Below are 23,613 nucleotides of genomic sequence, written 5' to 3'. Positions count from 1 at the left end.
AAGAAATCCAATATTTTAGCGTAGCTGTGAATGGGCAACAGTGTGCCTCCTAATAAACAATAATTCTTCCTCTTTCTAACTCACATTAAAAAGGGCAGAGAGGCAGGAAATCTGGGAGCCACCACAAAAGAGCCAAGGTTCAGGTCCCGGTCCACTCCCTAACACCCCCCTCCCCGAGTTAGCATTTGAATTTGTAGCACGATTTTTGTTTTATGTTAGAGCTTGGCTTCGACTTCTTTAGAGGGACACGCCACACTACTCAGTCACACACAATACTAAAGTTCAGGGTTTCCCCCTTGTTTTCTGTAGGCAACAGCTCTTACTTGTATCCCGCAAGACGAAAAAATGGCGCCAAAAGGAACCAGGAAGTATCGTATTCAGAAACGGTGTGTCAGCCTTGCTTTTAAGTCTATGTATAGTAACTCTAATTTAGCGCCGAGCTTCCGCCGCTTCTAGGCTGAGGAAGGTCGGCATCACGTGATTGTTCCAACCTCTCTGCGCGGGAGCTGCGAGGCAGCGGGTGGATGCTTGCAGGACGCCAGGTGGCCATTCCAGACACACCTAGCGAGTGTCGGACCAGTTCCTGTACTTATTTACCTACGTGAGTTTAGCGCCTCGGCTGGGCAGGCATGGTAAGGCAGTGCGTGTCTCGGGACTACAGTCTGAGAGCAGCTGGAAGAAGTGGGGGGAGACTGCCTCTGAGCGTATGCAGGGTGTATTCACTAGGGCGGAGTGTTCTGTAGATCAGACAGAACTGCCACACCCAGGTAGCAGGGGCTGGAGAATGCTCAGAGGCTGTAACTAGGGCCAGACAGAGGGGAGGGGGCCATTTGGGGTTCTCAAGCTCAAAGAGGACCTCAAATATAGACACTTGTGGGGGGTTTTGGCATTTGATAAGTTTTGCAACTTTTTTATGGGCATCGGATCAAATTCTGACACTCTTTCAAGCTCAGAGCTGCAAATTTAAACAAGTAAGAGATGTGATTTGGTAAAATACATCATTTTTTAAACTGACAGATTTTGTCATAATGCTTAACATCAACTTTTTCAGTCCACAAAAATATTTTTCTCAATAAGTAGTGTATTTGCACAGAATAAGACTAGAAAAGCATTTGTTAAGTATATAAAATTCAAATTATATCTTTCCTTATTTTGTTTTCGTGTCATCATTTTATTATGGCTGCATTTATTATGGCTAGGCCCAGGCCTCTGAGAAGTCCTGCCTGCAACATCCTTTCCAAATTCTTAAAGATCTCTATGGTGGTTATTAATATAAGAATTATTTTTAAAGCTTTTGCAAAGCTGGCAAAAATATCTAATTGTTTCATGGTCTTGGTATCCTTCACATTGTAAGTGCCTTTAACAAAAGCCTGATGTGCAGAAATTGAACAAGGAAAGCTTTTCCCATCACTTGATCACCATGCTAGGGAAAGTATCTTGCAGCTTTTAAAGGAACAGAAGCAGAACTCCAGATCCTTCTTATTATTTAAATAGTACACCTAGATTTAGTTAAACATCATTCATTCATGGCAATACACTTCCCTGGTGCTTATTCCATTTAAAATATTTAGCTGCAAAGGCTACAATAGATTGTTGCTGTTCTTACACAACATTTGGAATGTAAATGTATGAAGTGTTTGCCAGTTCTAATTGCATTATCTTCACAACAGTCCAGAAAAACAAATCTTTGGGATTACTATTCCTAGTTTGTGGACCTTGTGGTCACAGTATTTACACACATAGGCTGGATGGTGAACTCTTGTAATAAGATGGTCTTTCAGTCTACCTAGCATTGATTAAAAAGCTCATCCACGGCCAAATGATGGTAATAATAGCAGTCATGGGAGCAATCAGGCTTTAGACCCCAGAGCGGAGAGATTAAATACAGCATATTCCTGATGAAAATCACATACAGACACCAAGCTGCTGTTGCTGTCAGTAGCAGGTGAGGGGTGTGTGCAGTTTTCATCAGGAGAGTGGTACAGGGAAAAGGATCATACCCCCCCCGACACACATGCCAAGTCATGATCCTGATTAGGACCTCTGGTGGCTTTTTGAAATGGATGTGCTATATGCAGTCACATATTTAACATAATGCATAATTTGGCCCCAAGCTGATTTTTAGGCTGGAATCTTCACCTTCTTCATCTGAGGCAGCGGCTCAACACCAATAGCTTTCCCTGGGAAGGATTGCTGGGGCTTGTGATTCTTGGCATGTTCAGATTTTGGGAAGACAAACCCAGGAGAAGTGGTGAAAAAATATCTTTATCTGCTCAACAGTACAAAACTGTCTGGGCTGTATGTCTATTAAGCAGAGGGGGCACATCTCATATTTTGGTTTGCAAATTCAGCATTATGCATTGGAGTGTGTGCCAATTTGAACGTTGAAATTTTGTGTGTGTGCTGTGCTTTTCCTTCGCAACTGCCCATTCCTCAAAGGAAATGGATCTAGAGGGAATAATCCAAGAGAATTTGACAGACTTCATCCAGTCCCATGTCCCAGCTGCTGACTTGAGGTATGTATCTCACTTTTTGAATATTACATCCATACAGGTGTATGTCAAGTTTTCTGTAAGAAAGCATGATAAGAATTTTCACTAGGGGTGCATCACAAATCTGTTGCAGAGTGGACTAGTATCTAGTAGCCTCTCAGGCATAACAAAATATGCTCTTTGCTATAGAGTTTATAGTGATGCATGTGTTCCAGAGCCAATTCAGGGGAGTTTCCTTGACTCTGCCTGTGGTATGGCAAGTTCATGTAATAATAATAATAATAAACTTTAATTTATAGGCCGCCTATCTAGCCAATGGCCACTCTAGGCGGCAAACAATAAAACATGATAAAATACAATAAACAGTATAGCCAGTACAGTACAGTATGAAGAAGTCTTTCACAGTGGCTGTTTTCCAGCTGCAGGACCTGCTTCTCCCTAAAATATAAAACTAACCTTATGCAAAAGACCATGATGACCACTTTTAAATTTAGGCTTGGGTGTCAGTTACTGGAGCAAAGCCAAAAGCAGCTGGCTGTAGGGATTTTGGTTTTGGTTTTTACAGAAAATAGCATGATGCAGTGTATAATTTTAACAAGTTGTTATTTGAGCTGTTATGTTTGAGTAGGGTAAATGTGTGAACAAATTAATTCATGGGGGGCCCTTTTTTCTTTTTCACTTTGCTCTGCTGCCCTCCAAAGACGTTTTATGTGCAATGTTAGAATGTTATGACACAGTGATCCTCCCACTCCTATAGGCACTGTTCTGTTTAGTCATAATTTAGCTGTATTTTGGTATTTGTCAGATGGTAGTGTCATTGATAGTGATTTGAAAATTTGAGTAATAATGTGTTAATTGCTGTGAATGCCTACAATGGAAAAACAATAATTAATTATTAAATAGCTTGTTAGAGTGTTAAGTCTCTGATAAGTGTCAAAATAATTCTCTTCTCCCCTCCATCTGAAGGATTTTCTTCTGTCTATAGCTTACCTGGCATTCCAGACTTCAGGTGTTATAACAGGCCAGACATCCACAATAATATTACAGACAGCATAACCATACATTTGTGACTTAATATTTAATTTCATATGAAAGTAAAATCTGTCAATTTCCATTTCTGAATCTGTAAACAATCATTGGCAAACATTTTAAATAGTCATTTTTTAAATCTCCATTTTGGGGTCAGCAGAGCAGGCAGAAAAAGTGTACTATTCTTCAGGCGGACTGAGATCTTGAAGATTTTTGAAGATCCCTCCAATTTGTTTGTGGCGCTGCCTTTAACTTGAAATCAGGCTCACTCCCAAGCCAACCTTGGGAGCAAGGCCGATGAGGTTTTCTTTTTTAAAAAATCTGCCTTTTGCAGTAGCAGATGTCTTTTCATAGGAACGTAAGAGACTGCCTTATACCATTGGTCCATCTATCTCAGGATTGTCTGCACAGACTGGCAGGGTTTCTCCAGGGTTTCAGACAGGGTTCTCTTTCAGTCCTATCTGGAAGTACCAGGGATTGAACCTGAAACCTTCTGCTTACAAAGAAGATGCTCTTCCAATTACCTTCCCATTTCTTGCATCTTGGCAGATGAGGGAAAAAGTGGATTTAGAGTCCGGGTGGGGAATCTGTGGCTCTCCAGATGTTGCTGGACTTGGCTCCCATCATCCCTCAACATTGTCCATGCTGACTAGGGTTGACCGCATTATGTTTATTGAATATTGACTTAACAAAGCACATTCTTTATGAAATCCAAAATATTTGAGATAATGCAGTGTCAACATATAAATGTAATTTTAATCCATATTTATTAATTGCTTTTTAAATAAGCATGTTTTATAAAACTGAATAAAAGTTATAAATCAAAACAAAATATTAACCATAATTCACCTCAAGCAACCAGATGCCTTTTATCCAACGGCAAAAAAGCAAATGCAACTTACCTAATTTCAGTGACCTTTTCTTCTCTATGCTTCAAGTGGAATGGATGACATTGTTTTCTCCTCCATGATGAGTGCCCTGGAAGGGCTTGGATCCCCCCAGTCATTTGAAGAGAATTTTGACTTGGACACCTTTATGGAAATGATGGAAGCTTACATCCCTGGCTGTGCAGGGAAATCAACAGGTATGTTGTTGTTTTTAAATATGTGATCACACACAGTGCTGAATTTAGTATTGAAAACAGTGCAGCCCTATTAAATGGTAGCTGGGTGAGCTTTTCTGTTCTGCACTGTTGTGTCCACTGTCTGAACCAATCATTTCTTTCATGTCTAGTTCTAGCTCTCCTACTGTAGACATTGTGATCCTCTGACAGTATTTGTTAGATTTCAGTGCTGAAGAATTTTAGCTTATTTATTTATAGCAAGTTTTGATCCTTTATTTATTTATGTTTTAAAGTGTTTTTAGTATTTCTGTTTGCCGCCCTGGGCTCCTGCTGGAAGGGCAGGATATAAATCAAATAATAAATAAATAACCCTAACCCTAAATTTATTATTTGATTTATAGCCTGCCCTGCCTCCCAGCAGGAGCCCTTATTTCCACCTCTGACCCCTGTGGATCTGGATACAAATTAGCTAATAAGCATGTTATCCCTACAAAAGTATTCTGTTTTCAAGGATCTGTGTTGTAATTTTCTTTCCAAAACTGCTTCCAGATGAGGCATTTACTGTGCAATCGCTATGTCCTGTTCACTCATGCTTTAATGGGAAATCCATGAGTTGCAATTATCATCCTGTAATACTCCAATGTTGTTTCCTTATTGCCAAAAAAGATAAAATCCAACTTTGGAGGAAAGAGTAGAAGGACTATTTATTTATTTATTATGCATAATTGAGGTGCAGTGAGAAGAGCGGTCTTCCAGAAGGTAAATGACTACAGGGAGTCTACAGTTAAAATCATCACTCAGCCAGGAAACGCAGAGTGTGATGTTGGGCCGGTCACTGTCTCACAGTCTAGTCTACCTTACAGAGTTGTTGTGAGGATAACATGGAGAAAAGGAGACCCATGAATGCCACCTTGAGCCTCCTTGGAGAAAAGAGGGACTGGATGTGAATGTAATATTGATAAATAAGGAATACTCAAAATAATAATAATAATAATAAATCTCCAGCCTGCCTGTCCCTGATTTTGAACTGAGGGGTGGGTATAGGTTTGGAACCATGAAAATAACCAACCTATAAGAACAACAACAAGAAGAGATTCTGGAACACAACCAGGACCTACAAACCTTGGACTTTACCTGCAGGTCTCCAGTAAATCCAATATGTGGCTGCCTGCTGGGACACACTTGCCAAGGGGGTGGTTGTGTAGGCAGGGTGTAATCCATGCATTGCAAAGTTTACTGATGCAGACAGAGACCTGACAAGAACAACACAGTTTTTAATAAGGAAGTCACCATCTTATCCTAACTATGTCTACTCAGAAGTAAATCCTCTTGCAGTCAACAAGGCTTACTCCCAGATAAATGGGGTTAGGATTGCAGCTTTAGCAAGGAGATCAAAAGCTAGACTGGAACAACGATCCATCACGTCCTCCCAACTTTCTGACAGCTCTCCTGGGCAAACAAACTCATACAGAAGAGAAGGGCAGCCACAACCTCCCCCCCCCCAAATCTCATGGACAAACAAACCTGCAGAAGAGGAAAGTGATGGGATATGGAAGAGCAGAGCCTTATGACCATAATATCCCCCCTTCCAACTTTTTAAAAGCCCCTGTGAGCAGACTTGCAAAAAGAGGTTCTGTGTGGGAGTACAAGAGATGTACTTACTGCAACCTCCTCCTAACTATCCAAAAGACTTTGTGAGCAAACAAACTTGCAGAAAAGTTCTTAATTGGGCAGGTCACTCACCATGTTACAGTCCAACCCTAACCACATCTACTACTAAATCCTATTGAATTTAGTGGAGCTTACTTCCATGTAAGTGGTTTTCTGATTGCAGTTTTAGCAAGGGAGCAAAAGCTGGATTAGAGCAAATTGTATTATTGTATTTTACTGTATTGTATTTTAATTCTTTTGTACGTCGCCTAGAGTGGCCATTGTCCAGATAGGCGACTTATAAATTAAATTTATTATTATGATGATGATTATTGGAAAATTGCTCACCTTCACCAGTTACCAGTAGTCCATCAAACGTAGGAGCATAGACAACACTCAACCATTTCTCCTCCCAGTCCTCCAGTAATTATGCAAAAGTGGCTGTATACTATAGTCAGCATGGATTTTTTGCATTCCGCAATGTTAAATTGAAAATACCCCCATGCCATTCTGATCCTTCCCATAAGCTCATTTCAAAACAAAACCTTACAAAACGTATAGTCCTCAACTCAGAAACACCTGCTTAACAACCCTCTAAATTTTCATGGCGATGCACAAAACAGTCGGAGAGAATCAAGAGTTCAAAGTGTAAAAAGAGAGAGAAAAAACCCAGACCCCTTTTGGACTTTTTTCTGGTGGCGACACCTGCAATCAGCCCAAATAACAGAAATAAGTCATGCGCTGTGCTGATCTTGTTTTAGCAGGGGGGAAGCAACAATATGGAAACAGTTGATATAGTTCCGATAGTCACTTTAAATATGTCTGGTTTTCTTTGCAATTTTAGTGAAGTTTCCTATAATAAATCATTTTCTTTTGCTTCTGTTTCTGTGAATATGTGAAGTACAGCAACACTTTGAAACACTAACAGAAGCTCCAGAAACAATTGTGGAATAATGGCACTGACTATTCTGCAGAATAGTTTCTAATGGACATCAGGAGTGTCTCAGTTTGCACAAGAGAAAACAGTGGGAGGTGAAATATATTCTAGCAAAAGTTTAGGTATCCTATATGTTTTTAATTGACCATGCCCACCTTTCCTTAAGTGGAGTATTTTAAGCAGAGCAGGCAGAAAACAAGCATCTTGAGCACGCCAAGTTTGTTTTTTCCAACAGCTAGAACCACTGCTTAAGTAGCAACATATTGTAATCAGTCTGATTTTATATCTAGCTGCAGTTTCAGATTCAACTGTTAATGCACCCAAAATATAGAGCATAACCTCCAGTTTGAAACACAAAAGGCTGTCTTCACCATCATATGACATTGACCAATAAAAAGGCTTTGAAATTAATAAAAATAAATTTGACACAGATTTCTAGGATGAATAATGAAATATAATTTTCTAGGTTAAATTCTCTGTAGAAAGAGTAGTAACACAGAAAAGAAGCAAAGTAAGAAGAACCCTAACAAACATACAAAAATTAATTCTCCATCTTTAGAGATGACAGGTGTTGCAGCCACTCACCATATGCTCAGAGGCACATGTTACCAAATTCTTCCAAGCTACACCAGACGTGGATTGGACTGTGAAAGACCAACCCAAATTGTGTTTGCATTTTTACAAATTTGTAGGGCAGTACAATATCTCAGAGGAGGTCGGGTCTCCTGCTCCCCTGGTGCATTCATTATAGCTGCCCAATTTCCCTGCTTTTTAAAGTTTAATAGAAATATCTGTTGGCTATAGATACGTTCTTAAACCGCAAGGTTTTTTTACCGATTAGTGAATATCCCCCAGTTCATTAAAAAATGCAAATAGTTTAACATGTAAAAAATAAATGTTTATTATAGAAAGAGACTTGCACTGTCCACTGTTGCATTCTCTGTTACCAAATGCTAATAAAAAAAAAGCTGATCAAACTACCACTCCTGCCTGCCTATAGAGGGCCAGTTTCTAGAGGTGTGGCCTTGAGGGAAACACCTCTGAGCATGCTCAAAACAGCTCCTGGGGTTGCAAGAAAGTTTGGCCAGGCTAAGTTTGGCTAAGCTTAGGCACATTAGCTGGGCTGAGATGATGACAACAGGAAGGAGGGGGAAATTGCACAACCGGAGCAAATTAACAAGTAGCACTGGTAAGGTAAAAAAATACTGTCATGTGGTTTTTCTGTTTGGAGACAGATGAGTGGGACCTCTTGGCCATAGCAACCTTTTAAATTGATATTGGCTGAGTGGTGCAGAGCTGATTGGCCAAAAAACTAGGAAATTGAGAGAAAGTATCGAGAACTCTCTCTCTTGAAATGAATTGTGGAAGAATGTGTGGGATAGGAAAGAGTGTGGTTTTAAGATTTAGAGGGGGGATTTAAAAACTGTTGGGTATTTCATTTGGTAGTGCAGTTTTTAGACAAAAACTTATACATGCATGCTAATTGGTAACTGGTAATCACATACCCTAAAGAAACAGGGGATTAAATGGGGATGAGAAGGAACCACCTTCAAAAGGTTAAGAGAAAGGATGTGTGGTGACTTGGGAAAGGGGAGGAGACACCAGTGCCCAACACCACTGTCCATTGGGCTGAGTCCTGCCCACTGTTTAGATGGAACAAAGTGAAATGAACATGCTGTATCTACTGAAGTCATGAACAGTGAATAGCAATCCTGCTCATATCTTACTGCAGAAGATTAACTGTTTGGTAATGCTAGGAGCCCTCCATCTAGAAACACTCTTAGTCACTGAATCAAATCCTTCCAACACTTGCTTACCCAGAGCTCAGCTCCAAACAATACATTGGTTATTGGAGGGGGAGAAAACTTCATAAATCCTGCTGATTTCAAATAGTGATCTCTGAATAAAGATTGTTTATTCAAAATGACCCTGTATGTATAAATTATAATGGTTCGCATTCCTTTTTAAATATTATTTTAGAATGTTTTGAAATCATGAGTAGAGCCACCTTGGCCTTTGCTCTCCTCACCTGTGCTTCTGCTAGGCAGGATATAACAATGGGAAAGGAAATAATGTGGCTCCTGCTCAATCTGGTCTTTGCCAACAATGTGCCATTATTTTCTTGCAGTGGCAATGTTTGTGAAATGATGATTTCTCTCTCAGAAAGGCTCCATGAAGCCCGCAGTAAATGTAAGTTATGTGATGAACACTTGGGTGCAAGGTGATGTTGGCTGGCTACAGATGTAATTCAAGAGGCTAAATGAAGTGCAAGGCTTGCTCCATTTAAAAGAAGAAAGATCAAATGGGCATCCAGAATGACACAGGAAAGGCTATGATCGTGAAGCACTCCTGTGTTGTAATGCCCTAAATAAGACAGTAGTGCTAATTTTAAGAGGTGGTGGAATTAAGATACATCTTCAAGATCTTGGAGGCCACACATAACTTCCTATTATAAAGTGATGGTGGTTAGGGAGGGGGGAACTATGCCTGGTCCTTGATAAGTACACAGAATAGCACATTTGGCATTTTGCCACCCATTCAGAAAGGAGCAGTATTCATTTGAAAGATTTCCAGGCTATCCTTCAGTAAAACTATTAGGGCAGCATACAAAGATAACACCACCACCAATATATTATAATTTTGTACACCCCCTGATGTTTTATGATATGGGAGTGTAAAAATGCTTTTGTAAATATAGAAATCACAATTAAAACACAAAAGACTACAAAAACAAAACAAATCCACAATCCTTTTGAAATAAAATAGTTTTAATTTCAGTTAAGCTTCCGATTAAATCAAATTGGATTAAGTAGGTCACTTGATCCAAAATTATTCCTAATAATGATTTAACATGTCTGCTGACAAGTAGCTGGGAACTTTTGGGTAGAGTGAGTGACTACATGTCCAGCAAGTTTATCATCCAGGACATCCAGGAATGGGCCTTGTCATTTTGTTGTTATGTGCCTTCAAGTCGATTACGACTTAGCGCCCGTATGAATCAGTGACCTCCAACAGCATCTGTCATGAACCACCCTGTTCAGATCTTGTAAATTCAGGTCTGTGGCTTCCTTTATTTATTTGTCATTTTATAAAGCGTTTATTTTCCCAGTCCAGAGGAAATATAAAGGACCACCCATATGTACACACTGCTCACTCACTTTATTTCCCAGTGTCATTAAAAGAAACCTGTATCAAGGACACAACCTGAAAGCCTTCAGCAAACTCGCATAAACCATATTTGCCAAAGAATGGTGCTGACCTTGCCCTGAAGTAAAATGTGGTATCCGCACTTCAGGCAATAGATTCCAGAGTGAAGTGATGCTTTCTTAATTCCATCCCATCTCTGTGTGTCATTTAAAATTGAGCTTCAGTTCAGAACAGAAAGGCATCAGTCTTTATATCTAAAGACCTGCACTGGCTAAAGGAGGTTTGGGGAACCTTCAGCCCTTCCGATATTGCTGAACTACAACTCCCATCATCCCTGGCCCTTGGCCATGCTTGCTGGAGCTGGTGGTAGTTATAGTTCAACAACATCCAGAGGACCAAAGGTTCCCCACCCCTGGCCTAAAGGTTATTAGCATCCATACATAACGTTTCATCATTACATCTTTCTTTTACTGCTGTTACCAACTGCATGCACAAAGATTGAATTGGACCTGGGAGATATAGTTCAAGTCCTCAGAGACTTGTAATGTGGCTTTGGACAAATGCCTTCCCTTCACCTCAATACAGTGGCCTACATTACAGGATTGTGGTAAATGCAGACATAGAAACTGTAAATCACCTTGCATATTAAAAGTGCTATATAAATGCTGAATACACAGAACTATTTATCTCTATTTGCCATTGATTATAGCTACTTTTAAGTGACAGCGTGTCTTCGGAAGATTTTTAGCCAAGTGGAGATGCCAAGGATTGAACATGGGCTCTTGTGCTTTAAAGTTAGCACTTTGTCACTTAGCTAATGCAGATCCTGGAATATTAGTGCAGGAAGAGACAAGTTAGTATCTTAACTGTTCTTGGGGTGGGGTGGGGTGGGCATGCGGTGGACTCCTGGTTGCTGCATAGAGACACATGATTCAAACAGGATGCTGGATATGTCAGAATACTTGTGCAGTGTTCTATGCTGCCAACATCTAATTTAAACCAGATTATCTCGCCTACATGTGCAGAATTAGACTGTGAGAAATGTGTGGCCCAGTTTGACAACACAGAGGTATGTTCATGCTGTACACATAGTGTGTAAAGATCCATTTTAAACATGAAAACATCCAAGCAATGTTCCACATAACTGTTTTTCTTAAGTACCCATCATCGTGCTCAAATCAGGCCAAAGGCAATATACACTATCTTGTTCTCTTTGAGTGTTAAGAATACTGCTCTGTTAGGTTTTTTATGTATAAATGTGCTCTGCATCTTTCAGAAAACACTGTGCAGAGCAGGAACCATGTACAATCTGAAGCACTGACCAGCATTAATGAAGAGGAGAACAGGCTGTTGTATTCACCAGTAGAGGGAGCCATAGCACAGCTATGGATTTGGAGGTGCATCTGTAGTGACCTCTCTAGCTAACTCTGGACAGTAGATGGCTTTGTCGAATTCTTTTTTCCTGTCTGCCATGCCATCACAGCTAACCACATCCCTGAGGGATTGGGGTGTGTGTGTTTTTTGCAATAAATGCATGTTTGGTACTCAACTGTTGCTTAGTCTCCCCAGAGGCTGCACATCTGTTATGAGGCAGTCCAAAAATACCCTGTCAACCTAATGTAAACTTTACTTGCATCTTAATTGCAGCATCTGCATAAGACACACTGAGTGGCCACATCTTTGGCTGTAAAGAACTCAAATTAATTGTATTTCAGTTTTGTCCTACTACACGACATCTGTGGACAGATAGCTCAATGCATACCTACCATTGTGCTTTGAAACAGAACAAATTGTCTTTGTGCCTTGCCCACTATGCGATCCGCTGTCAGGCAATCTTGTGCCTAGTAGAACGTTCACATTGGTCCAAGAAGAAACGTCATGCTTTCTCAAAACTGCTTGAATGACAACAGTCTGCACCAGCATTTGCTATTTGTTGCCTGCCAGACTTATTCTGAAACTTTCCTGCATTGGCTAGGAAAAAGGCAGTCCAGCAAATCCAGTGGAAGTGATGCTGGAGATGTTTTCAGCCTGTACTGTGAGTCAAGCCCAAAAGGCTCTAGGCATGACCCTGGGAAACCTGGAAGAGGCAGCACAGCTCATCCTGGAGGAGAAGGGGCAACTCAGCACAGTGGGCACTACCGTTCAGGTATTCTACCATGACTGTGTCATGCCAGGGAGCTAGCTGGGGACACCCATTCATTATCAGCAAGGCGAAAGAGCAGTTTCTGGCCTGCACTGCTGAGTATTCCACCTATGCAAGAAAGTCAAATGGTAGGCTATTAGAAAATCTGCTTTTCGGTAAAGAAGCCGTTCATCATTCACCTTTACAGTAGGGCCCCACTTTATGGTGCTTTGCTTTACAGCAATTCGCTAATACAGCGGTCTCAATTAGACACAATTAGACTAAAGCCCCACTCATACGGCGCTTGTTCTGCTTTTACGGCGGTTTTCGGGCATTGCGCGCCATTCTATTCAATGAGTTCTGCTTTACAGTTGGGGTCCGGAACGTAACCCACCGTATGAGTGGGGCCCTACTGTATCATTTCTGAATACTTTCATTCACAAATCCTTTAAAATAGGAGTGGGGAACCTTGTTCAGCTCAAGGGCTGCATTCCTTGGTGGGGAACCTGCCAGGGGCCGCATACTAGCGATGGCAGGGCCAGAGTCAAAGGGGGGTTGAATGACAGATGTGAGTCTACTTTTGTACTGGAGGCTACATGCCAGCCCCACCAAAGTCAGAGGTTTCTACTTGTACACTTCTCTCTATCCAGGCAAGCAAAAAGCATTACCGGTACATTTCAAAGGATACGTTCCAGCCATGCAAAAGTCACTCCAGAACAGCATGGAGCAAGGCTGGCGAGCGGAGAGTCCCAAGGGACAGATATAGAGAGGCCTAGAGGAGCACATTCAACCTATGGACAAAAGATTCCCCCCTCCCACTAAAATGTGACGGCTTGATTAGTTAAACATCCATAACCCATGGCGGCCTGTGTGAGTTTGAAGCCACTCCAGCATTTCCTATTCCTTCAGGTTGATCTTAGCCTTCCCCCTTCCCCAATATGCCATGCCCTCTTTCCCCTCCACTATTATAATCAAGCTTTGGATTTGAAAAGGACCTATGCTACTGTGTGTAATATATTATTCCCAGGAACAGAACCCTGGCAGAGGGCATCGTTCTCTGGTGAGCCTCGGGAACTTGAGACCAGACTATTTTGGCATAGGCTCCTTCCAGCTTTCCCCACAACCCTCCTGACTTGTGATCACATGATGCTCACAATGGCCATTATTGCCATAGCTGTATCACTACTATCTGGCCAACAGCTGAATGTAAAACAGACCGTTTGTATTACTGCTTCTGCATTTCCTGTCCTGCTCTTTACTTTCAGGAAGCGTCCAGATCTCAGAAGCCATCCAGGCAAGATGAATTAAAGCAATTTGTCTTGGAGAAGTAAGTAAAAAAATCCCCACAAAAATCCATTTGGAAGGTAAGCCAGCAAGTATGGTTCAAAGTGCAAACTTGATCTTGGCTTTCAATACGACTTCAGCAATAATATGTGTAACCTATAAATGAGGAACAGCTTCCTTACAGTGTTGCCAGGGTTATAGCCACCAGCAGGGGTTACAGGGTCTGCCCCTAAGAGATATTCCAGGCCCCTTCCCTGAATGTTTAGCTTTTCATTCATAAACTAGTAAGAGCCCAGCCCTTTGGTGATGTAAGGCAAAATATGAAAATAGTATTCTACTCAATTACTTAGGAAGCAATGCAATTAACTATTACAATTAGACTATGTCAAAAAGATTTTCATAAAATTTAGCACAAGAAGTTTGTGTTGGGGTACACTGAAGGGAAAAATCCCAAATTAGAGGAGCAGTTCAACAATCTATCATGGAAGGTTGGACAAGATGCTTTAGATGAAGGATACGATTACGATTGAGAGAAATCCTGTGCCATTGGAAGGAAGGTGCTATTAGTGCTGCACTTTCCCTATTGAGGACAAATATCAGAGAGGGATTTTCATAGCAACCATGATATGGGAAGAAGAGTTAAATCCCCCTTCATCTGGACTCCAATCTCAGTCCATTTGATCAAAGAAACAGAGCATGATAATGGTGCTAAAGTCTTAAAAAATACTTTTCCCCCAACAACATATTAGTTGTCCAGCACAAGCAACTTTTTTTGGTGGTTTTGTTTGAAATTCATCTGTTAAAGCTGAAATTTAACACGGAAGACAATTTTGGTGTCCTCAACTGTCATCTCAATGCCAGAAATGGTCAGAGTTGCAAGGGCTTCACAATTTAAGAAAGTGGCCACCCGCCATCTTGAAACTGATGAACAGAGTATCAACAACAAAAGGAACTCCCGGTTTAAGTGTCTGTCGACTAAGAGAAGCTGCACGAGAACAATGGAACTTAACTGCACATATTCAAGGGCAAATACAAGAAGTTGTAGGTGTCATGTGTTTGACTAATAGACCCACACATCAGGTGGTATTCAACTAAACAGTGCTAACGCATGGATCAGCACTAGCATAATGGTCCTTCTCCCCCAACACACACCCTGCACCATCCCCAAATCTGCTCGAGGGTTGGGGAAAATCCCCAGAGCAGATTTAGCAGGCATATGTGGGAAAGAGAGGTGGGAAAGTCCTTTTGCTCTAGTGCCATTATTTAGTCTAATTCCACCCATAAACAAGTATGAAGTCTCCTTGGAATGAGGAAGGATGAGTAAGATGCACAAAAGTTGGTAGTAGTCCTCACCCAAAAGCTGATAAATCTATTTGAACAAAGGTTTGCTGCACATAATAATTAGATGCAAGGCTCCAGAAAGTGTCATAAAATCCATGTATTAGATAGTTGAAACTGGAATAAGTTCATGAGAAGCACCTATAACATTTGTCTCTAACTTCATTAAGAACATAAAGACTTTATCACGTCAGATTTAAAAAAGCGTTGCACAAGTGTCCTACCAAAGGGATGTTATCCAGCCTCTTACACAAAGTTGTATGTCATATGAAGATGCTGTGTCCCATGAGCTACATCTTGGTAATCTATATTCACTATTCTCTAATAATGGATGGTTTCTCAAAAAGAATAAATTCACATCTGTGAAGGCTGTGGAAGAAAAGATTTCAGAACAACGTAGAGAAATACCACCTGATCACAGAATCATAGAGTTGGAAGGGGCCTATAAGGCGATCAAGTCCAACCCCCTGCTCAATGCAGGAATCCAAGTTAAAGCATACCTGACAGGTGCTTCTCCAGCTGCCTCTTGAACACCTCCTGTGTTGGAGATCCCACCACCTCCCTAGGTAATGGGTTCCATTGTCGTACCACTCTACCCATCAGGAAGTTTTTCCTAATGTCCAGTCAAAATCTGGCTTCCTGTAACTTGAGCCTATTATTCCGTGTTCTGTGCACTGGGATGATCGAGAAGAGACTCTGGCCCTCCTCTGTGTGGCAACCTTTCAAGTACTTGAAGAGTCCTATCATATCTCCCCTCAGTCTTCTCTTCTCCAGGCTAAACAGGGTTCGCATATGGTCACATGTTGCCTACCTGAATTATACACTCCTCTGGAAGAAGTAGAGCTCAGGGTTGTGCTACATCTGAAGTATGCTGTGCACACAGCAGTAAACTCATGGATTGATCCTGGCGAGTGACATTGCTGCTATAAATATTTTATATTAATATATATATATATATATATAAATAACTATTGCAGCTTTATCAGGAAAAAACCCAGACTGAAAGCATGGCAGAGTAGCAAAAATCACCTAGTGTCCTTGCATGACATTTTATGTGGGCCTTATGTATGAAGTCCAACAGACCAGTAGAGTTTCATGTGCTTAACAGTAAGTCCAAAGCTGGAAATAAGTGCAAGTTACCTGAACTATTTATTGGTTTGTGAATAGTCAGAAGTGACAAGAGACCACCTCTGGATGTTCCATCATTGAGCTCCTTGTAGAAGCGTTTGGCTACCAGGAGTGACAGGAAAAAAGTCTTGCAAAAATTTCTCAGTTTAGGATCTGACGTTGAAACAATAACAAAACAGACAATCTTATCTTGAGTTAAAACTGTTCTTCACACATAAGTGCACAACATGCAGCATGCCAGGTGTTGTTGTGGCAGTAGTGCTCCTCCAACTGATTTTGGTTGGACTGAAGGATATGGTGAATTATATTTACCCAAAGTGTCCATTTTTGCAGAAATTGAGACAGAACATGGAGAAATGCTACATAATACCATTAGTAAATGGGTCATGGATGTAGTAAATGCATCTCTGTGTGATGGAGTGTTGACTGCTGCCCTCAAAGAGGTAGTGATGTCTTCAATTCTTAAAAAGCCAGCTTTGGATCCAATGAAGTATAATAACTTTAGACCTGTTGCCAACACCTTTTTCTTGGCCAAGGTGGTTGTGGAGTAACTGATGAAACTGATCGTGTAGATCCACTACAATCTCACTTCAGACGCAGTTTTGGAATTGAATGAGCGTTGGTCGACCTGATGGACAACCTTTATGATGAGAGACATGGGGAGCAAAACCCTGTTACTTCTGCTCGATCTCTTGGTGGCTTTTGATAACCACTGACCATGATATACTCCTGGACTGACTCAGTGGGATGGGCATTGGGAGCACTGTATTATGGTGGGTCTGTTCTTACCTACAGTAAGAGTACTCCTCGGTCCCCAAGGATTAATGCTATAGGGTTCCACAGGGTACTGTCCTTTCCCAAGTGCTAATTTAACAACTATATGAAGCCATCAGGAGCAGTCATTAGGAGTTTTGGAGCAAAATGTCATCAGTATGTAGATGACACACAGTTCTATTTCTCCCTAATCAGGAGAGATTGGTGTCTGCATGCAGTGGTGGACTGGATGAAGGCCAATAAACTGCTTGAAACCTGGGAAGATGGAGGCTCTTTGGGTAGGTGGTTCCTGTGTCCAGGAGATAGGCAAGGTTCTGGATGGTGTTGGCATTTCCTGTCAAGGAGCCATTGCATAGCTTGGAGGTACTCCTGGATATATATCTGTCACAGAGGCTCAAGTGTCCCCTGTGCTGAGGAGTGCCTTTTACAAGTTTTACCTGGTTCACCAGCTATGGCCATTTCTAGCCAGGGATAGCCTGACCACTGTAGTCCATGCTTTGGTGACCTCGAGGCTAGATTACTGCAATGCGCTCTATGTAGGGCTGCCCGTGGGCCTAGTTCAGAAGCTCCAGCTGGTGCAGAATGCAACAGCCAGACTGATGATGTGGGCATATGACCAACACTTGCACTGACTAGCTATCCACTGCTGAACCAGGTTCAAGGTCCTTGTATTCATTTACACAGCCCTAGGGCCAGGGTATCTTAGGGAATACCTGAACCCTTATATCCCAGCTCGATCATTGAGATCATGTGCCAGAAAACCATTGCTCATCTCCCAAGTTGGCAAGGGTCATCTGACAACAAGAAACTGAGCCTTTAGCATCATTGGCCCAGTCCCGTGGAATGCTCCGCCAACAGAGATTCAGCAGGCACCTTCTGTTCTGATTTTTAAACGCCTGCTGCAAACTTCTCTGTCACCAGGCTTATGCAGGCAATTGAGACTATCTTTCTACAATAGTTATGTGGTTTGATTTTTAAATTTTATATTCTTCTATTCTGCCATTATATATGTTGTAAACCACTTTGATTTTTTAAAAAATGAATAGCTGTATATAAATATTTTTATAAATAAAAAATGTAATCCACTTTGAGGTTATAGTGAATTATTCTCTAATGAAAGTAGTACAGTGCACACAGATTATGGGGTTGCACTCCCCTTGAAGGAGCAGGTCCACAGTTTGGGAGTCCTCCTGGATCCTGCCCTGCTGCTTGACTATCAGGTGGCTGCGGTAGCCAGGAGTGCTTTTGGCCAACTCAAACTGGTCTACCAGCTGCGTCCATTCCTGGAGGCAGTTGACTTGGCCACAGTGACACATGCATTGGTGACATCGAGGCTTGATTACTGTAACACACTCTATGTGGGGCTGCCTTTGAAAACAGTTCAGAAATTGCAGTTGGTTCAAAATGCAGCAGCCAGAATGTTAACTGGAGCACGGCGCAGGGAGCATATTACCCCTGTGCTTTATCGACTCCACTGGCTCCCAATTTGTTTCCAGGCCCAATTCAAAGTGCTGGTTCTGACCTTTAAAGCCCTAAACAGCCTTAGACCAATGTACCTGAGGGACCGCTTACGCCCATATGTACCTGCCTGGGATTTAAGATCATCTGCCTCTGGTCTCCTCTGCGTGCCTGGAGTGAAAGACATTAGACTGACAGGCACGCGGGAGAGAGCTTTTTCAGCTGTGGCCCCCAAGCTCTGGAATACCCTACCCCAAGAAGTCCGCTCTGCTCCCTCCCTGTTGGTTTTCTGGAGACTTCTGAAAATGATCTTGTTCCGGAGAGCCTTTGGGGGGAGACTGAAGGTAGAGCCGGACACTGATTTTATGCCTTCTGTGTTAAATTTTACCTTTGTAGCCCCTTTAGTATATATGTATATACTCTTCAAGTACATGAAAGGTTGTCGCATAGAGGAGGGCCGGGATCTCTTCTCGGTCGTCCCAGAGTGCAGGACGTGGAATAATGGGCTCAAGCTGCAGGAAGCCAGATTTCGACTGGACATCAGGAAAAACTTCCTAACTGTTAAGAGCCATACGACAATGGAACCAATTACCTAGAGAGGTAGTGGGCTCTCCGACACTGGAGGCATTCAAGAGGCAGCTGGACAGCCATCTGTCGGGAATGCTTTGATTTGGATTCCTGCATTGTGCAGGGGGTTGGACTGGTTGGCCTTGTAGGCCCCTTCCAACTCTACTATTCTATGATTCTATGTGTGTGTGTCTTTTATGTACTTTACATTTATTTTAATCTTTTTGTGATTTTACTGTTTACAATTTTATTATGTACATGTTTGATTTTATTTTTGTAAGCCACCCTGAGTGCCCTATTATAGGGGAGAAGGGCTGGATAGAAATATTTTAAATAGAAATAAATAAATAAAATAAATTATGATATGTCTGATTTTGATGTGTAAAAACACAAATGCTTATTGAAACACAGCACATTAATATTAAAGTGTACACTGACAATTTTTGGCATTCAGATACGAGCAAAGGACATCATTTTGGCAGATTTCAGCTTTAACAGATGAATTTCAAACACTTTTCTAAGCATCCTACTCCAGCGGAGACTATATCAAGCAATAATAGGTCAAGAGAAAGAAGATGAATTTTCCTCAGTTCACTCTGTTGAGCTCTCTAGTTACAACTGTGGGATGGCACTGCAGTTTAGACAGACTGAATTGCTGCGGTTATAAAACTGCACCATCTGAGGGGCAAAAACAGGTCCAACTTCGTCTCCCTGAACATCTGTAAATTTGTCCTTGGATGATAAAAATATTGTACTTTTTTTTACTTCTATTCAGCAAAATCTAGTGGGGAAAGCAATAAAAGGTGCAGTCATAAGGCTGCTAATGGCATTATTTTTGTTTATTGAAAAATCTGGCCCCTGCTTTATTTGCATCTTTACCACAGGAGAGTTGATTGAATCAGCACTACATAGCAGAACTAGCTGCTCAATTCAAGTTACCTGTAGACAGTACATACTGTTAGCTATAAGTGAGTAGAGAATATCAAAAGGTATCACGAGGGAAAGGTGGTATCTTCTATAGAATGAAATTAAAAACCAATGAAATAGTCTCCAAGTAGTCTGTTCTACAAATGAGGTTAGCTATCCCAAAGCTCATACCCATTGCAACTGCAGACATTTTGTGTCACCCCTCAACAATGCTGGGAAATGCATAAAATATCTCCAGGGTTAAATATTTCCGGAACTTTATTCAATGCTGTTGTTGACTAGCCACTTCATTACTGAATGTACTTCAAAGAGACATGCAGATGCAGGACAAACTTGAACATTTTTGCAAGTTTTGCATCTTCTAATTGGATCTACTGGGTGATGCAAAACATCTGTAATACTTGGAGTCACTGTATCCACCTCAGTGATGAGCTGAACCATACCTTATAGCTGCTAACAATGAAGGTTTTTTAACCTGTAAAGGAAGAAGGCAAGGCAAAGCCCTTTTACACACTGGCTGAAGTAGAAACACTTCTTCAAAACTAGCTCCTTCAGCCTTTGGCTCAAATGTCTCATGCTCTGGAACAACAGTACATTGAATGAAGGTACCTAGGAGTAAGGAGGAAAGTACTACTTTGGTTGAGTGCTGCCACAAGACATGGACTGAGTATGTTCACTACAAGTTTGCTACCTCTGTGCCTCCAATAAAGCATCAGATCAATCTGCTAGCACTATTGATTGGATCACAGCATGCACACACAAGGGGAGCAAACTTGCTTCCTTGAAAAGGCTTCAGTCTCATTTGGGTGCAGCAACTTCTGTGAGAGTAACAGAATGGCCCAACGCAGCCAAGCTACTTTGAGCTTCAAATGTGCCTTTCACACGGGGCATTCAGGAGACCTCTAAAGCTGAAGCAAATATGAAGTACAAATTCTAACTTGTGCTTGAAGTTATTTAATGTTCACCACCCAGAGAGCTGTTGCTAGTCGGGCGGTATATAAGCTTAAATAAATAAGTAAATAAATAAATTTCTGTATTTCTAGGTATAGAATTCGGAAGCTGAAGTAGAGTAGCAATTTCAGGTCTTGGTTGATCGAAGACTAAACTAAAATGTCTCATTTGATTTAAAGAATGTTTCCAAGCTTTCATATGCAAGCATCAAGATCTTTAAATGCTTCTTTTATTGTTTTCCTTCTGCATTCTCCATTTTGCTAGGTACAAAGGACCATAACTCAGTACACTGGAGCCTTTGCTCTATAGTACCTCTGCACTAAGTGGGCCCTCTAAGCCTCTCAAAACTAGCTGCAAAAAAATCTGATGGCACTAATAAAGGTTAACAGATTTATGGTGCCACAAGCTTTCATAGAGTACTGCCACAATGTAACTGGTTTTTTTTCATGTAGCAGATAATTAGCAGAGGGTCTTAAAAGGGCTACCCATTGACACCCAGCAAACACAAGGGAAACACTGGCACCTCCTGTATTGTACTGGCTACAAACAACAATGAAATTAACGTTAATTAGAAGTTATGCTGGTCCCCTTGTACTTCTGACTGGCATTTTGACTTGTGGCCTAATGAAAGCATTTAGGACAAAGGAAAAAGGGGGACCTTTCCACCAGCAACTGGCTTGCACTTTCCTAGCAAGACCCACCTCAAAAGGAACCCTCACAAGAACGCTTTGTGCATTCTTGTGTTTCAGATACATGATGGTAGATAGCGAAGAAGATAAAAAAACACACAGGCCAGCACCCCCAAAAGAGGTAAGGAGCACCAATCTATGCGAGCAGACTGCTGAAACGGGAAAGAAAATGCATAACCCAGCCTCACTTCTTCTTCAGTGACCAAACGGCACTAGAGCAGATTTGCCACTCAGCCGGGTAAAGGGCGGCAGCAGCATAAAAGTGAATGTTAGACTTACCATGATAAGTTGCTTTTCTGCAGGGGAGGGGGGGGTCATGGACAGGTTGTCATTGCCCCCTCAGCTCCACTGGCAGACGTTACTCTTTTGGAGAAGTTGCCCGAGTGGGCTGGGCAACCAGACTCCAGTCCATGCGACTGAAGCCGACCTCTGTGTGGCAACTCAGGCTGGGAAGAAGGAAGCATAGTTTATAGGCAAGAAATAAAGAGTACTGAGAAGGGAATAAGAAACAGAATTAGTTCAGCTGTGTATTCCCCAGTGAGCGGCTGTCCTGTAGTCAGTGCCCCAAGCTGACTTATCTAAAATACCTGACTAGTCATGCAGCAGCAGAATGTCCACTGAGAGGGTCACCTCCTTGCCTCCCCCTGCAGAAAAGCAACTTAGCCAACCTTAGCTTTTCCTGTAGTAAGAGGGAAGGAGTCAGGTATATACCATCTACAGCTCCAGGTCCAACATGGTGTGCCAAGCCCCAGATTTCTGGGAAATTGTGAACAGGGTGGAATAGCACCCCAGTCTAGTCTGACAGTTGTGCACTGACTCTGTGGCCCTGTTCTGAAACAGGTGAAATATGGCCTGGAACATCAATGGTGCTTCTGGTGTTTGATCTGCAGGACTGTATGAAATGTGGTTGCGGGAATCTCTTGAGTTCCAGCCTGTATCACTCCCTGTTTATGTCCAGGGCCCACTGATCCCTGGTGGTGGATAGCCAATGTTGGGCAAATTTTGGAGTCTGCCCCCCACCAAGATGGAGGCCAGGTTAGGCCTGCTGAGGTTACAGGAAATGCTGTCACCTCCCCCCCACATGTCCCCCAGAAGGGTTCAGCTTGTAGAAGGCAGGCTGAGCCCTTGCAGACTGTCTCTGGGGAAACCCTGGCTCCCCTGTGATGGCCTTGCTCCTGTGCTGTCTCTAGAGGAGTATGACCCCCTATAGGGAGAAAAGGAACTAAAGTGGGTCTTACCAGCCTTATGGTCCTCCTTGTAGTTCTGCAGCAATGTCTTCTTTTTGTCCTTGGTTTCAACCAGGACATCCTCCAAACCTTCTCTTTCCCCCTTTAAAGAGGTTGCTGGCCAGGCTGGACTTCACACAGTTGTCTGCGTGGGGCAGCATCTGCCGCAGAGGCTCTGGCTGAGAGCTGGATGGCATCTGCTGAGGCAACGGCCACAAAGGCAGAGGCCTTGACTAGTGTGCAATCCCTGTTGGACATGGCGGTCAGCTTGTGCCACCTCCTGCAAAATGGGCCGTGCCCACCAGAAGCAAGTCCTGGCCATAAAGGAGGCTGCTGCTGAAGCTCTGGTGGCTAGGACAGAGGCCTCATGCACTTTATGTAAGAAAGCCTTAGATTTCCTTCCCTCTGGATCTTTTGGGTAACCCTCCCTATCCCACACCGCCATGGAGCCATATGCCAAAGAGGCTACTGGCGCCTCCATCAGTGGGAACGGAAAAAATCAATTTCTTCTTTCTCAAATGGATAAAGATGCCTCATGAGTGCTGAAGAAGTTCTAGCTGCCCCTGGTTTCTTCCAGTCAGACATAATGGTCTCTTTGGAGTCCACTGGGAAGGGAAAACTCTCGTCAGAAGTGTGCCTAGCAAAGCTCTCGAGGAGCCCCCATCTCTGGGGCCTTGTCTACCTCCCTGGGAGCTGGAGGCCCTAAGGCCGCTGTCTTGCAGGCCTTCCTGAGGAGGGGCTGAAGGTCCTGCCGGGTGAACAGCTTCGGTGCTCCGGAATCCTCCTCCTCCTCATCGGACTGATCATTGGCATCAGCCAAGAGCTCTCCTT

At 42.3% G+C, this 23,613-nt stretch overlaps 1 protein-coding gene across 1 annotated transcript in view; it reads left to right on the top strand.

Annotated features, from left to right (window-relative positions):
• Positions 1-387: 387 nt before the first annotated feature.
• CUEDC2 (CUE domain containing 2) overlaps positions 388-23,613 on the top strand; it is a 25,491-nt gene continuing 2,265 nt past the window's right edge. The window contains 9 exon segments of the mRNA XM_061634570.1: positions 388-632; positions 2,440-2,516; positions 4,460-4,605; positions 5,321-5,460; positions 9,220-9,355; positions 11,344-11,387; positions 12,294-12,464; positions 13,706-13,767; positions 21,617-21,677. Of these exon segments, the coding sequence (XP_061490554.1) occupies positions 630-632; positions 2,440-2,516; positions 4,460-4,605; positions 5,321-5,460; positions 9,220-9,355; positions 11,344-11,387; positions 12,294-12,464; positions 13,706-13,767; positions 21,617-21,677 (840 nt within the window). The 5' untranslated portion in view covers positions 388-629.

Source organism: Rhineura floridana, chromosome 7, assembly GCF_030035675.1.
Source record: "Rhineura floridana isolate rRhiFlo1 chromosome 7, rRhiFlo1.hap2, whole genome shotgun sequence".
Taxonomy (NCBI): Eukaryota; Metazoa; Chordata; class Lepidosauria; order Squamata; family Rhineuridae; genus Rhineura; species Rhineura floridana.
Note: the sequence above shows the minus strand (reverse complement) of the source record. Positions and strands in the feature narration are given on the sequence as shown.